Genomic DNA, 16,610 nt, shown 5'->3' on the forward strand with positions numbered 1-16,610 from the left:
GCATTCTAAAGACAGTCCTGGGTGTTCATTGGAAGGACCGATGTTGAAGCTGAAACTCCAATACTTTGGCCACCTCATGCGAAGAGTTGACTCATTGGAAAAGACTCTGATGCTGGGAGGGATTGGGGGCAGGAGGAGAAGAGGATGACAGAGGATGAGATGACTGGATGGCATCACCGACTCGATGGACATGAGTTTGAGTGAACTCTGGGAGTTGGTGGGAGGCCTGGCGTGCTGTGATTCATGGGGTCGCAAAAAGTTGGACACAACTGAGCGACTGAACTGAACTGAATCCATTTTTTATTATTATATTGATTAGGAACTTTTCCCCTTAACACAGAATAAAAAAAAAAAAAAAAGACCACCAATGTCCTATTGAGATAAAGCTTGTTAACTTAAGAAAAAATAAGATAAGGTTAGAAAGAAGAAAAGAGCTGACCCTCTCTCCATGCAAAGGCAACTTACTGTCAATATATTATTCCATCTATTCTTTTATCTTTCAACGGTTTACTCACATAATGATCATACCCTTAAGTACTATTATGTTATCTGCTTTCTCCCCAAATTCCACTGTAACATCTGTTCCTGATTATTATAAATTCTGTGAATGAAATTTTGTAGCCAGGTAATGTCTCAATTAAATAGATGCTTTATATTTATCCCACAAGTCTCCTCTTATGAATTTATATGTTAGTAGACTACAAAAGCATAAGTCATTTCCTGAAAAGTAACTTATAGTGTCATAAAAGTTTACCAAGTTTCTCTGTTTTTTTCTTTAGCTTCTCTTTCATATTTCTCAAGTGTCCTTTTGTCAACCATTCCAGTCAAATACCTGAAAATGTTGAAAGAAAAGAGAAACAAACATTTAATTACTCATGGATTGCTCAGTTGTGAAGTTAGGAAATCTTTAAAGCTCTCGAAGGGAATTTGAATTCCATAAAAAAGCTACTTTAAAGTACAAGTGCCACTGGGGTAGATGCTGAAATCATGGAGAATTTCAGTGGAAAAGACATTTACAGTCTCAGATTACCTCCCCCAAGATAATGGGAAAAAAATAACTTTACAGTGCTAAATTCTGGCAGCGGACACCTTAACCAAGTAATCATGGCTTTTATCACCAGTAATAGATAAAACATACTGAATATTGCAATCATCTGCACTCTCATACGAGCACAACATACCTTCTGAGATATTCTCTTCCAAAATGCATACCCTCAGTCTAATTATTAACACTGTCAAACCCAAATTGAAGAATATCCAATAAAATAACCAAACAGCACTCTTCAAATTATGAAGGTCATGAAAGACAAGACTGAGGAAATGTCACACGTTGGAGGAGACTAAAGAGACATAACAACTAAGTGTAATGTGGAATTCTAGAACAGAAAAAATGATACTGGTTGAAAAACTGGTGAAATCCAAATGCGATCTGTAGTTTAGTTAGTTAGTTTGTACCAGTGATAACTCGCTAGTTGGGATGATTGTACAATGGTTATTTAGTATGTTAACATTAAGGTAGGCTGAATAAAATTGTCTAACAATTCCACTACTGTTTTTGGAACCTTTCTGTAAGTCTAAAATTATTTCAAAATAAATGTTTTTTTTTCAAACAGCAAATGTAAATACTAATGTAAAAGAAAGGAATTCTAAGTGCTATCCAAGCAATTAAGTCTTACTATTTAATATTTAAAACATACTAGTCAAAATGAGATCATGATTTTTAAATAATACCCAACTGCTTCCCTTAACTCTATCCAAATCAAATCCTGTTCTAAGCTTCTGTCTCTGGGTGTTCTCAATAGTCATCTAAATCAAAAAATACACACTTTCATAAAACACAACATCAAATGGGCCTGCCACTTCTTTTCAGTCTTAGGTAAGAATTCCTGTATAATAGCCTGCTTTAGGATCTGTTGTAGAAATTTTCAGCAGTAACTGGCAAATTTACTGATTAAGATTACTTAACAAAGCAAGACAATGAAGATATGCCCTCTAGACCCTCTGTTATCCTTTAAGATAACAGCTTAAAGAAATGCGTCTACTTTAGGAGAGATTAAAAAGATGTTTAAATGAAAATATTTTTCAATTCTAGAACACATCACTAAACATCAACCATGGCATTTTCATACCTAGATACCTTCTATATATGATAAAAAAGAAAAAAAAAGCATGTTAGCCAGACATTCTGATTAAATCCACATATATTTAAGGAGTTGATGAATAAGGAAACACCAGTTCCCCTAGATTCATTATTCCAAAGAAAATTATATTTAAAACAAAGTAAAATTTCTTATAATTAGGGTTCTATATTACTTTTTATTAACAAATCTAAAAGACAGCTTTTAGAAATACTTTTAATTAAGGTTTCATGAGAGTCTTACAGTGATAACAAAAGGTATTTAACAAAAAATATACTTACATTATTTGTCCTCCAATGGTTGACTTGCCAGCATCTGAAAGTAACAACATAATCAACAACAGGCAAACCGTAGGCGTAGTCAAACCAAAACACAAGGACTATATAGGAACACAACCAAAGGCCCATTTAACATACCTAATTACAGCTTGCAAAAGCAACTGCAAAGAATAGAATCTGGGTCAGAAGTTCCGGTTAGTTACCTTCTCTCCTTGAATCTAAGACCCCCCCCTGCAGCTCTATAGTGACCTAGGACTACCTTACTGACAATATGAATTACCCAAGGGGAGCCTCAGAAGGAGAACTAAAGTAGCCAAGACCCCTGAACTACATTTAGGTAGTCTGCTTTGCACTTTTAGCCAGTATAGGTGTTCCTTTACAAATTTCAAAGGAGTTCTTGCTACCATAAAAAGCAGAATGGTCTATCATCAAATTCAAAAGAAGGCAGAGATAAGAGAAAGGAAAGAAAAAGGGGGACATAATTCTGTTATTTTCTTTTCACACAAAAAAATAGACTTTAAAAAAAAATACTAACTAACAGACGTTATAACATGCTGAGCCATCACCGGTGGCCTACAGACCAATTATGTATCACATACAAATATACTTATTTTCTTCCAGCTACGATGCCACCATAGCTTCCAAGAATACACTGCTGGCAATGTTCTGCCAGCTAAAAAATCTATTGAGTTAAAAATCAAGACGTTTTAGATTAGTTCAGTTTCACTAAATACTTCAGGTAGCTAAATAAGATATTCTCTGATGGATTCAGTAACTTTGGTCATTTCTTATCATTGCTACAAGTGCAACTCACCTACGTGCCCAATGAATACGACATTTACGTGTTCCTTCTTAGGAGCGCCTGGCGGCGCAACCACAGATTTAGGTTTTGGTATTTCCTCTTCCTCCTCCATCATTTCCTGGGCACTTTCCTCTGCAGGCCTTCCATCTCCCAAAGAACCACCATCTGGCTCTGCTTCACTTATTTCTTCTTTGTGCTCCCATGATTCTTCTGGGGACATCTCTGTCTCCCCATTTTCTACTGAAATAAAACATTTTAGTTTAGTATTCTGAAAAAGGTTTATCATCTATCTATACATTAAAACACAGATGCTTTTAAACAAACAGAACTTAACATATTCAGTTCCATATCCTAACATCTAGTGACACACAAGAAAATCTCGTTCATAAAAGTAACATACAAGCTGGCCTCACAGGTGACATCAGAGCTCTGACTCAGATTAGGAGAGACTATTTTAATGGAGCTTCATCTTCATAAGGATGAACAAAATATGAACAGGACATCTAACACTCCCAACAGCCCAGTTACTCTGGCATCAAGATGTCCTGACAGAAAAGGGGAAGTTCAAAATCAGAATACAAAAAAGTGTGAAAAGATTTAGATTTCTGTTTTTCCTTTGGAAGTAGCAGAACTTCTTTACTTAACACCTTGGGAATATGAAACCCTTAAGGGTAAGAAAATTACAAAAAGGAAAAAAAATTTCACAAACGTAAATTAAGTACACCTATTCAAACTGCTTTAGCATTTCCTCCATTTGATTCTTTTATATTTGCCATCACTAAATTTATCATGGCAGTGTTAATGCCCCATTAGCTCTGCTTGCTAAATCCTAATGGCAAAGACTGTTTTCACTGTAGTTTTAAATGTAGGCATTATAATAATGATAACACTTAAACACTTGTACCTTAAATCTTGAGACTGAAAGAGTTTCATATTACTGTATTAATATGGTCAGAAATTTTCTTACCAATAGGTTCTGAAAGTTCCATGCTAACAGCTGAATTTGAACCTAGACAAGAAATTGAGATATATATTTACCAAACACTATCTAGATTTACACACCACAGACAATTTAATGCTTTCTCAATTAGTTGTTCAAAGAGTCACATCACAGAAAATTACCTTCACACAACAATGACTGTTCCTCTTGAGAAGATTCCACAGGTGCTGTTTAACAGAAATAAGCTCTATTAAAAATTGAGACCTATACATCCATTTTACTTATCTTTTAAGAAACAGGAAAAACAGAAGTTCAATAGCAAAACAAAAACCTCAATAATTCAGAACAATGACAACTAACCCAGGCTTTCAAATGACAAATCTGTTTAACCTAAAAAAAATCTACCAACTACAGCCAATTTTAAAACATTTTCAATGTTTAAAATGTATTCACAAAAGCATGTTTATTCTCTGACTCTACTTCATAAACTTTTCCTTTACAGATGCTGTAAAAGTAACCTGCAGCCCAGCACAAATCAAATTAGATTTTACTCAACAACTACACATTACTACTCTAGATTCTCTAGCCCAAGAAGTAATGATTAGTCCTTGTTAAGATTCTGTAATACATGTTATCATCAAGATCCTTAAATAAATTCTATTCGATACCAATAAAATGAAAAGGACATTCGTATATAGTCTCTGGAATGCATCCAGGCCCTTACATCATCTCAGAAAAAGTGGTTATAATGATGCTGCTGCTGCTAAGTCGCTTCAGTCGTGTCCGACTCTGTGCGACCCCATAGACTGCAGCCCACCAGGCTCCCCCGTCCCTGGGATTCTCCAGGCAAGAACACTGGAGTGGGTTGCCATTTCCTTCTCCAATGCATGAAAGTGAAAAGTGAAAGTGAAGTTGCTCAGTCGTGTCCGACTCTTAGCGACCCCATGGACTGCAGCCTACCAGGCTCCTCCGTCCATGGGATTTTCCAGGCAAGAGTACTGGAGTGGGGTAGTTTTGTCCTATATTAGAATTCTAAGGTCAAGCAATAACCCAGTTTCCATAACTATCACATTACAAACTTTATGGAAGTTTGTAATGGAAGAGATGTATGTGAAATATACACTAATATCCCAGTCCATACATTTATTTTTTTATACTAAACACTTCAATACCTAAGTACTCTTGCTTTAAAGCATCTACAAGAGGCAAAAGAAACCAGAGAATTTGAAGTCACATGAATCCTCCACACCAATAAAGAACAGTGAATTCTTAACCTGCAAGACTCACATTTAAAATCAGTGTCCAGTCTGCCTCTTTAGCACAGTAGGCAGCACATCAGTCTCATAAAATCAGTGCCCAGGAAGTATTAACACCCGTAAGTCAACAAAAAGCTTGGGGCCCAATCTCCCAATAACATGAAGTGCTGAAGAAAGTTAATTCCTGAGAGGCCCCTGGTGCCTATTAGGATTCCAGGCTTTCACTGCCACAGCCCTGGGTTCAGTCTCTGCTCAGGGAACTGAGACTGCACAAGCCACATGGCATGGCCAAAAAAGAAAAGAAGGAAAGAAAGAAATTCCTGTCCCTGAAAGGTCAAGGGCAACAGATTTTTTTTGAGGAAGGAAGTGACATGCCAAGTGTGACTTAGGGAGATCATTCTAAGGTAGTACACAAATGAACCAGAGAGGTAAAGATACCACAAGTCAGAAAGACCAACAACACTACTTACAAGAAAGTATGCCATCAGAACAAATGAGTGGTACAACCAGAGAAGGAGTTCAGTGCAAAGATAAAGGGAGCAAAGATCTGACAGGAACAGGGAGGAAGAATGAAAAGTCTAAGATGACCCCACCCTGTGTGATTAACAGGGTATTTTAACAGGAACTGGGAGGAAAAATCCTTTGAACTCAGTCCACAAAGTAAAAGGAATTGTACTTCAGATATAATATAGATTAGTGTTTTTTTGTTTGTTTGTTTTCCTATTAAGAAAAGTTTATAGGTAAGATAAGGAAAAATTACTCAATTTTCAGAAAAAGTCAAGTTCATATGCCACCCTAGGGATGGAAGAGGCGGCACAGGGTAGTAGCAAAAGGACAGAAGTGAGCTGATTCCTGGCTTGAAATCCTGGCTTGTCATTTGTTAGTTCTCAGATACAGTTATTTCACTGGAGTCATGAAGATGACATGCCATCTGCCAGACAGGATTAAATGAAAGAATAAATTGTTTAGTTATCAAATAACTCGTGGCACCTAGATATTCAACAAATGAGTCTCTACCTCCTAACATGGACTGAGTATCAATTCTATCAACTAACATGTACTGAGTGTCTATTATGGTCTAGACAGGGATTAAGAAGCATTCCCCAAGTCCTGGAGGTAAGGAGGGAGTTGGTGGCAAATTACCCTAATTCCAATTAACCTTTATTGAGCCCTTATGTGCTAACCGGTGTCTCTTCTAATTCCCTTGAAAACCCTATGAAATAGACAACTATCATCTAACATTCAGATGGCCCCTGTTGAAAATCACTCAGAAAAAGTGAACTGAATAAATGACGATATACATATATTCTAAGGCAGGAAAAGACTAAGATAACTGGTGTAGTAGACTCTCCTGTCACTTAGTAAGATAACCCAAACTGCAACTGAGCTTTATAAAATGAAATAGTACATACACCTGACCACCTAGTTCTAGAACCAACTGTTAAATTTAGAAATACACAACATATGCATTAGGCTGTAAGGCACTTCTCCTGACAGTGACATCAGTAATGAGTTCACCGCCATGGGTGCATAATGCAAAATCTGTTCATGGTTTTATTTTTCAAGGTGTCTTACTTTTATTGAATATTTGTCTTAAGTTTACAAAGCTTAGAGACAAAGTACCAAAAGCAATCAAGTGCTTAATATACACCTAATGATATGCATTCAGACCACAGAAGACGTTATAAACTTTTTGATAATGCTAGCGACATTTGCAAACTGATGTTTTTCGAATTAATAAAGCAGTAAAATCACATATAACAAGATGTTCCTTAAATTTAAGCTTCTCAATATCGTTGTACCCAGGCTTTACACATTCATGTAAGCCCTTCTTGTTCATTTCACTCTGGTCTTATTCACAATGCACATCACATCCAGATTTTACTGGCTACTATTAATCCTGGGCTTAGAATTCTACTAGACCCAAAGTCATTTGTTCATGGTTAGCAAACAGGATTTTTAGCGCTTGATTTCTCAAGTCTTGCACAGTTCATACCTATCAGTGAAAGAGAAGAAAACCCTCCCAAGGAATGAAATTATGGTTTCATATATTCCAATGGTGTCTCCATGTTCAGACACACATTCTTATCGAGTATTCGAAGGAATAATTCTAATAAAGTAGGAAGGTTATCAGAGTGTACAAGTGATTAAAACTGCCACACCCTAAGTTAAAAGGAGAAGCTAATAATTGTGGTGAAATTATTACAATTTTTTAAACATGACTTTACCAAAAGACAGCCAGGCAACAGTACTGCCTGTGTTTTAACACAGATGATAATCTGGGTCTTAAAACTGCTAGTTAAATATGATCATGGTGAAATAAGCCAGTCACAAAATGTCCTATGTTATACCATTCCACTTCCATGAAATATTCAGAATAGGTAAATCCAGAGAGCAGAAAGCAGACTGGTGGTTACCAGAAGCTGGAAGGAAAGGGGAATGGGAAGGGGTGGCGAAAATGCTTTGGAACTAGACAGAGGTGACAGTTTTTACAACACTGAGAATGTTTTAAATGCCATGAATTGTTCACTCTAAAATGGTTAATTTTATGTTATATAGATTTTTTTAATATAAAAAAAATTTAAAGATACAATCATGGATCAAAGGACTTCACCGTGGCAACTCCTATTTTGCCAGCTTACAAGTAAGGACAGCACAAGTTAGTCAAGACCATACATGTGGCAGGTAATGAAAGCTATGTTTTAATTTAAGCTACATATTTTAAACATAAACGATGACCAATTCTCAAAAAGTGCTTAATCCATCTATTTCATAAATCAGCAAGTTAAATTTGCACTGCTTTAGCTATAAAACCAGTCTCTAATCCCCTTTATACACTAAAACAGCTATTTATAATGCCATCTTAAGTAAAATATCTTCCTCCTTTACGCTAAATGGTGTGCTCAGTAAAGAAAAATAAAAACGACTCCAGTGCTGTCACAGAAGTAACAAGTGTCCTACCTGCATGGATCTGAGGAATAGTGACGATTCTGTCTGAGTTTCTACAATGATGGAAACATCTGTGCTGTGATGATAGTCACTAGCCACATGCGGCTCTTAAGCACTTGAAAGGTAGCTACTGTGACTAAGGAACTGCATTTTAGATTTTAGTTTTAAAATTAAACACCCACATGTGCACAGTTGGCTCCTCTGAAGGAGTGACCTCAGTTGCCCTATGAACTTGCCTTATCTGGCTTTCCACTTTGCCCTATTCTCCAACCACTTTCCACCTGAAGGGCTAAGGACCTGGCTTCTTGACTCCTCTAAGATATGACCCTCTTTCAATTATAGATCCACCCACACCCACAGCTTAGTTCTTGTTCCTTAGGAGATTATGGACTTCTAGAATGACTGGTTTTCTGAAACAAGGAGACTTTTTTCTCTACTTTGTCTCCACAGGTTGGCACAGTGTACTGTATAGAATAAATACACACCTAATTTTTACTGAATTAACTTCAGCAGTAGGGTTCAGAACAATTTTATATGTGCCAATTTTCTAAGGGAGTTAGAGAAACAATATCCAAGAGATGTTAAAGAACAGTTTGAGTAAGGAACTAAAATTCTCTGGCACACAGGTGACCACATGGTCTCACAAAAGCTCAGGCATTTTCTCCCAGACAACACTGGAAAATAGTAAAGGCAGGTATCAGAAAGAAAAGCCTGCAGAACATGTACAAGGGTCCATGGTTTTGCCTTAACTACTTAACCCTCTAAAAATAAAAAGGCACAATGTTACAGATAGTGGTGATCACAGCTGTTTATTTTATATCATTTCCTAAAGTGTTTCAAATAATTTCAAAATGTTACTTTAAATTAGAGCATTGCCATACTTCATGGGTGGCTCAGTGGTAAAGAATTCGCCTGCCAATGCAGGAGACACAGGTTTGCTCACTGGTCTTGGGAACTAAGCCCATGCACTCCACAACTACTGAGCCTGTTTGCTGCAACTGCTAAAGCTCGTGAGCCACAAGAGAAGCCACTGTAATCAGAAGCCTGAACCGTAACTAGGGAGTAGCCTCCACTCACAACTAGAGAAAAGCCTGCACAGCAACAAAGACCCAGCACAGCCAAAAAATAAAATAATAAAATTTAAAAAATTATTAGAGCATTGCCTACTTATGACGTGTACCCAGCTACTGCTGAGAAAGAACATGGAGACAGTGCCGTGGTGCACAAACTCATAAGCCCCATTTTTGAAAGTGTCTCAGCCAAAAGACTGTTTAGCTTCTAATTACAAGGAAAAACTAATGGACTTACTATTGCTAGGATAAGCTCTGAAATCAGATCTAAGTTCTAATCCCAACTCCTCCATTTATTCATGGATGTCACGTCCCCTATTTATTTAGCTTCTCTGAAACTTAATTTTCTTATCTGTAAAAACAGGTCATCAGTATCTATACCTCAAGACGTTGTTGTGAAGGGCATTTTAACCAAGTGGTAACTGCTCAATGAATATATTATTATAATAAGCATTTCAGTGTCCCATAATGATTATAAAAACTTTTAAGAATGAAATATAAGAAAGGCAAATTCCAGGACCACTTTCTCAGAAGATCCATGCTGGCTGTAGTAATTAGCTCTGGGCATGCTCTTTTTTTTTTTGTCATTATTAAACAGCATGGTGTGGTAGAGAGCACTAAATTAGCAACTGGCAAATTTGGATTCTAGACTCAACTGTGTCACACTCAACCTGTGAGTGACCTTAGGCATTCATTCAACATCTCTTATTATTACTGCCAGGTCATCTCTGGTCCTAACATTCTGAAGAACCTATTTACTCAGTCACTAAAGCATATCAACCTGAACAGGCTTTTCTGTAGAGTAACTTAAGTTCTACTCTATTTTTCAAACAATGCTAAAAGATAGTCTTTATAATTTATATACTATCTGCTGCAAAAAGAATGAGATATTTAATTTCAGATACCACAAAAAAGTACAAAGATAACAGAATACCATCCACGTGAAACCAACCACCACAAAGGAGATGGGCTCAGTAGTACTATAAGAACTCCTACTGGAGTTCCACAGAAACAGGCAACCTGATGACATTCTAAGGTACATACTTTTTTAAATAAATTGAGGGATAGTTGATACACAATATTGTATAAGTTTTGGATGTACAACACAGTGATTCACAATTTTTTTTAAAAATTTATTTTTTTGTGATTCCAATTTTTAAAGGTTATACTCTATAATTACTATAAAACACTGGCTGAATTCTCTATGCTATACAATATATCCTTGTAGGTTATTTTATACATAGTAGTTTGCTAAGGTATGCTTTTTTTATTTCAAGTGAAGAGAAATACAATTACTTAGAATATGGTCTGGAATTAGGTTTGACCACTCTCAGACAAGGCTAGCTCAAAAAATCCTTGCGAAGTGTTCCTCTCACCTAGGAAGGAGAGTATGATGGGGACTGGTTTAACTTGGAGTAGTAATGTAACAACTAACCTTTCCTTAGAACAAAGTCATTTATGAAAAAACCAACAACATATCTGTAGCTCAGCCACACTACGTTAAAATCCACCAATAGCAGGAAGAAAACTCTTAAGAAGTTTCAGTATGAACCATCAGCTGACAGCTAAAAAAGGAGTATGAGGACCTCAGAACAACCAAGTAGCCAAAATCTAACTTCTCTCAAAATTTTAAGAACTGTGAATTGAATGATGAAATTGTAAATAAGGAGCCAGAATCAAAGTAACTCACCCATGTTTAATACGAAATAAACAAGTCTTTACTTAGAAGTGGGCTTTCCTGGTAACTCACATGGTAAAGCGTTTGCCTGCAATACCGGAGACCCGGGTTTGATCCCTGGGTCTGGAGGGTCTGGAAGATCCCCTGGAGAAGGAACTGGCAACCTACTCCAGTATTTTTGCCTGGAAAATCCCATGGATGGACGAGCCTGGCAGGCTACGGTCAATGGGGTCGAAGAGAGTCGGACGTGACTGAGCGACTAACACTTACTTACAAGTAAAGATGACTGGTACTCTAGCAAATTCCTAGGAAACTTGAAGTCCAGAAACACAAGAAAGGTGAATTTTATATTAATTGTACCTCAGATATTCACAGAGAACACTTAGTAGAAAACAAATCTGTGGTTTTATGATTAGGGTGACACGAGTGAGATTATCTAAAGGGACCTGTGAACGGTGCTCCCCAGCTTTGAAAGCCCTCTCTGTGCACTCTGTGTATGGCCCTCTTATCATGAAGGGTCTTCCATTAGAGTAGACTGGGTATCATCTGATCCCTTTCTGGACTCCTTGAGAATCAGTTATCCATCTTGGTGGTATCACTTTGAGGGCCTAGCACAGTATCCTGCCTTCTGCAGGCAGGCAATGTCTGTTCATTAACTGCCATACACATACCTGAGCAAAACCAGAGATTCACATCTCGAAAAATTCCATTCCAGTTCAGCTAACTCTTCAGGAAAGATGATCAAATCTCTTTTTCATTCCTTCCTCTCCAATTAGAAAGACAACACTATTTTAACACTTTAAGACATTTCCTCTCCAGCAAATAAAACAAAGCTAAAAATCTGTTCTCTACAATATTTCCCAACATGCCATGATATGTTTTCATCATCTTTTTATGCAGTACAATTCCAGAAAAAAAGCGAAAAATAAACAAAAGGAAAAAAAAGCAGTGAATAAAACCTGCTCTAAAATTCCCATGGGAATTCCCTAGCAGCGCAGTGGTCAGGACTCCATGCTTCCACTGCAGGGGGAAATAAGATCCCAAAACGGCAACGTGGCCAAATAAATAAAAAATCAAACTTATTCCCAAAGTTTCTAACAGTTGAAACAGTTGCTCAACATGGTGCGGCCTTAGTGGATGCCCTCACTTGTTTCCTGAACCCCCACACCTGAGCCACTCCACATGTAAAATCATGAAACGAGAGCCAAAATTGAATGATCTCTAATAATCAGTATGACATGGTAGGAAAATAAATACTCCTCCAGGAACAATACTTTCCCTGATCTCCTCAGCCCACTTATTCCATTCACTGTCTCATCTGAAAAGTCCTTTCTATTACAATTGTTACTGCAGGCATTCAGTCACAAGAAAAACAAAGGGGCAACCATATCTACCATCTCTTTAAACTTAACTATCAGTCAACTGGTATTCTTTAACATAAAAAAGTGTAAGAGCCCTTCAGGACAAAACTGACTATTACTTTGAGTCTGTATCTTCTCTACTCTGGTGGCTCAGAAGAGGTCAGTCACCTTTGGGAAAATTCAGTGAATAACAGCATCCACCAAGTGACTTAAACCCCTCCTAAGGACTAACTGGCTTCCCTGGTGGATCAGCAGTAATGAATCCACCTGCCAGTGCAGGAGACATGGATTTATTCTTGGATTCCCTGGAGAAAGAAATGGCAACCCACTCCAGTATTCTTGCCTGGGAAATCCCATGGACAGAGGAGCCTGGCAGGCTACAGTCCACAGAGTCGCAAAGAGCTGGACATGACTTAGTGACTAAACAACTGCTGGTTTTATTCCATATCCATTTCACAATGGCAGTTTTGAGAGGCAATGAGGGAGGGATGACAGAACTCTATGCCATTACTTTAGAAGCTCTGGCCAAGTTCTATGGCCTGTTTTGTGTTCCTCCCCAAATCCCTATGTTGAAATCCTAATGCCCAAAGTAATGGTATTAGGTGGGGTCTTTGGGTGGCCTTAGACCATGAGGGCAGAGCCTTCATGAATGGGATTAGTGCCTTTATAAAAGAGGCCCCCAGAGAACTCCCCTGCCTCTTCAGCCCTGGGAGGACACAGAAAGCAGTCAGTCAGCAGTCTGTTATCCAGAAGAGAAAAGAGAGCCTCACCCAACCAGGCTGGCACCCTGATCTCAGACTCTGAGCAATAAACTTCTGTTGTTTACAAGCTACGAAGTCTACAGTATTTTGTTATAGCAGCCCAAACACACCAAGCAATCCTGATGAACACTGGTGAACTTGTTTCTCATTTAACAATAAAAAAGCCTGAACTTGGTGCAAATTGGAACCGAAAATAAGTACATTCGATTATAGAAAATGTTTGTTCTGGCACACACAGCACTTGTCTACATTTCATTCATCTGAAGGATTCTAAATGACCATTACTTAGCCATTTTACTTGGATCTGGAGAGAACTGTACTTAAATGAATTGCATGTAATTACACTTACATGGGTTCTACTTAATCATTTCTTTGGAAACTTATGTTAAAAATTTTCAGAGATCCAAGGTCAACACTGAATCCCAAGCTGTGACTCAGGATATCCTATAGCTGGATATAAGGATTAACCAGCAGCCTGCCAGTTAAAGTGGATGACTTTTTGTGCAAAAGCATCTCCCCTTACCGGTTGCTCCAAGTACCACTGGAGGAAAAAAAAAAAAAGGAAGAGAGAAAAAGAGAAAACTAGCCTTCTCTTTCAGGAGAATGACAGATACTCATCCTATACACGTACATTTTAAAAGCTGTCAATTCTTGGGCCTCCCTGGTGGTCCTGTGCTTAAGAATCTGCCTGCCAACGCAGGGTACCTGGGTTCAATCCCTGGTCCAGGAAGACCCCACAAGAGGTGGAGCAAGTAAGTCTCTGCACCACAACTACTGAGCCTGCGGGCATACAGGCCTGCTCCACAACAAGAGAAGGCCTGCGCACAGGAAAGAAGACCCAGTGCAGTCATAAATAACTAAAGTCGTTCGTGATAGCGCTCTTCCTCTAGACTCCTTCAAGAGCTCTCCTGAAGTTTTTAAAGTTTTAAAAACACATCCACCACCAGTTTTAGCTGACTTTTAGCTAACAACAGAAGAACACTTAACAGAAGCTATGACTTAACAACACACTAGCCCTACAGTTGATTTCCTCACTAAAAAATACTTGCACCCTTTATGGGCTTCCCCTTCACAAATTTCAACCTAAGTGCCATGTCAATGTTTTCCCTGCTTCTTCCAAGCACAGTTCTTTGCTCTTATGCTAGTATAATCTATGGGCCTGAATTTATGCTGGAACGTGCAATCCAACAGTGCCACATTAACTCTGGACCATCCATTCTTTCCCAAATAGACATCCTACAGAGGATGGGTGAGTTGTTTTTTAAATATTAACTGGCATTTTGTAGAAACAGCTAGTAACAGTCAGTAACACCAAATTAGGTTTCTGATTTAAAAAAAAAAAAAAGAAGAAAAAACTGACCATAATGTAGGGATCCCTAAGGTAGGAACAACCACTCCCCTACACATTCTACATCTCCAACTTCTGGCAGTGTCACAGAGGAAAGGATTAAGAGTAAAACTTCACATCAGCACATAAATATCAGGAAGAGAAAAGACAGTCCATCATAAGAGGCAATGCCTACTCATTCAAGAATGACCACCCTTCCAGACCACTGCTCTAACGACTGCCATCCCTTGACGACTGGCTGATGGCTACATAGGCTGGAAATAGAGTCCTAGGTCTAGTCACAGTGATACTAGTTAACTCCAGATTTACAAGCGAGGGTCAAAAAAGAAAATGGCTGGATAAGAGCAAACTGCATGATAAGGTTTGGGGAACTAGGCACTTTTAGGAGTTGGTAAGTGAAGAAGTTTATGTAGACCAAAGTAGTAAGCAAAGTTAACCTTCTGTTTAAAGGGAAAACATCAACGGCTTCACACAAGTAAAAGAAATACCAGTCAATAAAATAACTAAGTCCAACTGTGTGCCCAAAAGCATTTCCCCGAACTCTCTTTTTGCCTCAAGAGAGAAAACTGCAGGCAAAGTTTCTTAAGAAACTAAACTTGTAGAGCACTTTTACAGTGTCTACCTATCCAAGAAATAGGACAACAAAGAACTAAAGAAAGGAATCAGGTTCACTCACTTGACAAAATCAGTACCTGAAAGCATACTATCACTTAAGCAGCCCCTAAGTACAGCGAGATTTTTGAAGACTTAACTTGAAGTCACAGAAAGTCACTCGACTAGCCATGGTCAAAACTTCATATGACCCCTAAGAAGTTTTTAACAAATGCTCAGGTGTCTGAACAGACTAACTCCTGACACAAGAACAAAGAGAATGAGTTACACCAAGCAACCTGAATGAGGCAAACGATTTTTAACGCAATAAAAATTCTAAACGTGTCATCAACTAAAGGGAAGAATCCGAGTCCCATTTAAGAAAAAGGGCACACAGATCAACGTCATTTCCTACACAATTTAATGTTAAGTATAGAACGCTAACTTTGCGACACTCTGTTTACTTCACAACCTTACAAAATGCTAAGGATCTATTGACAGCCAACAGTTTCGGCCCGGTGGCAGGGCTGCAATGCATCCTGGGATTCCGTCGGGACTGCTGGGGTCCGTGGACATTTAAAACGTAATTACACTTTCAGTAACAGGCATTGCAGCGGGGGAAGCTCTCTCGCCCAGGCCCAAGGTGAAGGTAAAACGCGAGCTTTCGTCCGCCCCAACTCCTCAGCGCTCTCAACGCCCATCCGGCCGACTCCTGGCTCCATCTGTCCTGGCTTCTAGGCCTCGTGGCACTGACCCGCTCTCCGTCCCATACGGTTCCCACTTCCCAGCAGGGAACTGCTCCCCTGCGGGGGGCGGTGAGAGGTCGACCCCAGACCCCACCGGTGCGCCCCGCACCCTGCTCCCGCCCCCCGCCGCGGTCGCCCCACGCAGACCGCCTCTCCTGCCCCAGGTCGCCCCACCCAGGACAGCCGGCGCCGCTGTCAGCGGCCCACGTGCCTCCTGGCCCCACGGCCACGCGTCCCTCGCCGGGCGAGGCGCACCCCCGATCCTCTCCCGGGCCCCGTCCCAGGTGGGCTCTGGCCCCCAGGCCATCTGCCCCAGCCCTCGCAGCACGGTTTCCTCCCGTCCCGGGGGCTGATCCCGGCCCTTTACCCGAAGGGCCTCCCGCGCCGTTGCCGGCTCCGTGGTTGTTGGCGGCGGCGCCAGCTGGGGATGCCGGCAACTGGGCCGGGCCCCGCAGGAAGGACGGCACGAACTCGGCGGCGTGGACGTTGGGCACGAAGGGCTTGGCGTTGACGTTGAGCTGCCGGCTGAAGGCCGCGCTGAGGTGCTCACGCTGGGCCTCGGCCGCCGCCGCCGCCAAGGGGCCGCCGGCACCGCCGCACGGGCCCGGCCCGGGAGCTTCCATGTCCGCCTGGTCCCAGCAGTCGGGCGCCGAGTCGCTGCTGCTGCTGCTCCCGCCGCCGCCGCCGCCGCC

General features: G+C 39.9%; 1 protein-coding gene across 2 annotated transcripts in view; it reads right to left on the reverse strand.

Annotated features, from left to right (window-relative positions):
* The window catches only part of GSPT1 (G1 to S phase transition 1), a 33,490-nt gene extending 16,880 nt beyond the window's left edge, over window positions 1-16,610 (reverse strand). The window contains exons 1-6 of one of the 2 annotated variants that reach the window (XM_010850679.1): window positions 16,286-16,610; window positions 4,341-4,385; window positions 4,186-4,227; window positions 3,231-3,455; window positions 2,420-2,453; window positions 755-832 (exon numbers count right to left, since the gene is read on the reverse strand). In XM_010850679.1, the coding sequence (XP_010848981.1) occupies window positions 755-832; window positions 2,420-2,453; window positions 3,231-3,455; window positions 4,186-4,227; window positions 4,341-4,385; window positions 16,286-16,541 (680 nt within the window). In that variant the 5' untranslated portion in view covers window positions 16,542-16,610. Of the gene's footprint in view, window positions 1-754; window positions 833-2,419; window positions 2,454-3,230; window positions 3,459-4,185; window positions 4,228-4,340; window positions 4,386-16,285 lie in introns of both variants that reach the window. The other variant, XM_010850678.1, reaches the window with a different exon arrangement.

Source organism: Bison bison, unplaced genomic scaffold, assembly GCF_000754665.1.
Source record: "Bison bison bison isolate TAMUID 2011002044 unplaced genomic scaffold, Bison_UMD1.0 scf7180017864293, whole genome shotgun sequence".
Taxonomy (NCBI): Eukaryota; Metazoa; Chordata; class Mammalia; order Artiodactyla; family Bovidae; genus Bison; species Bison bison.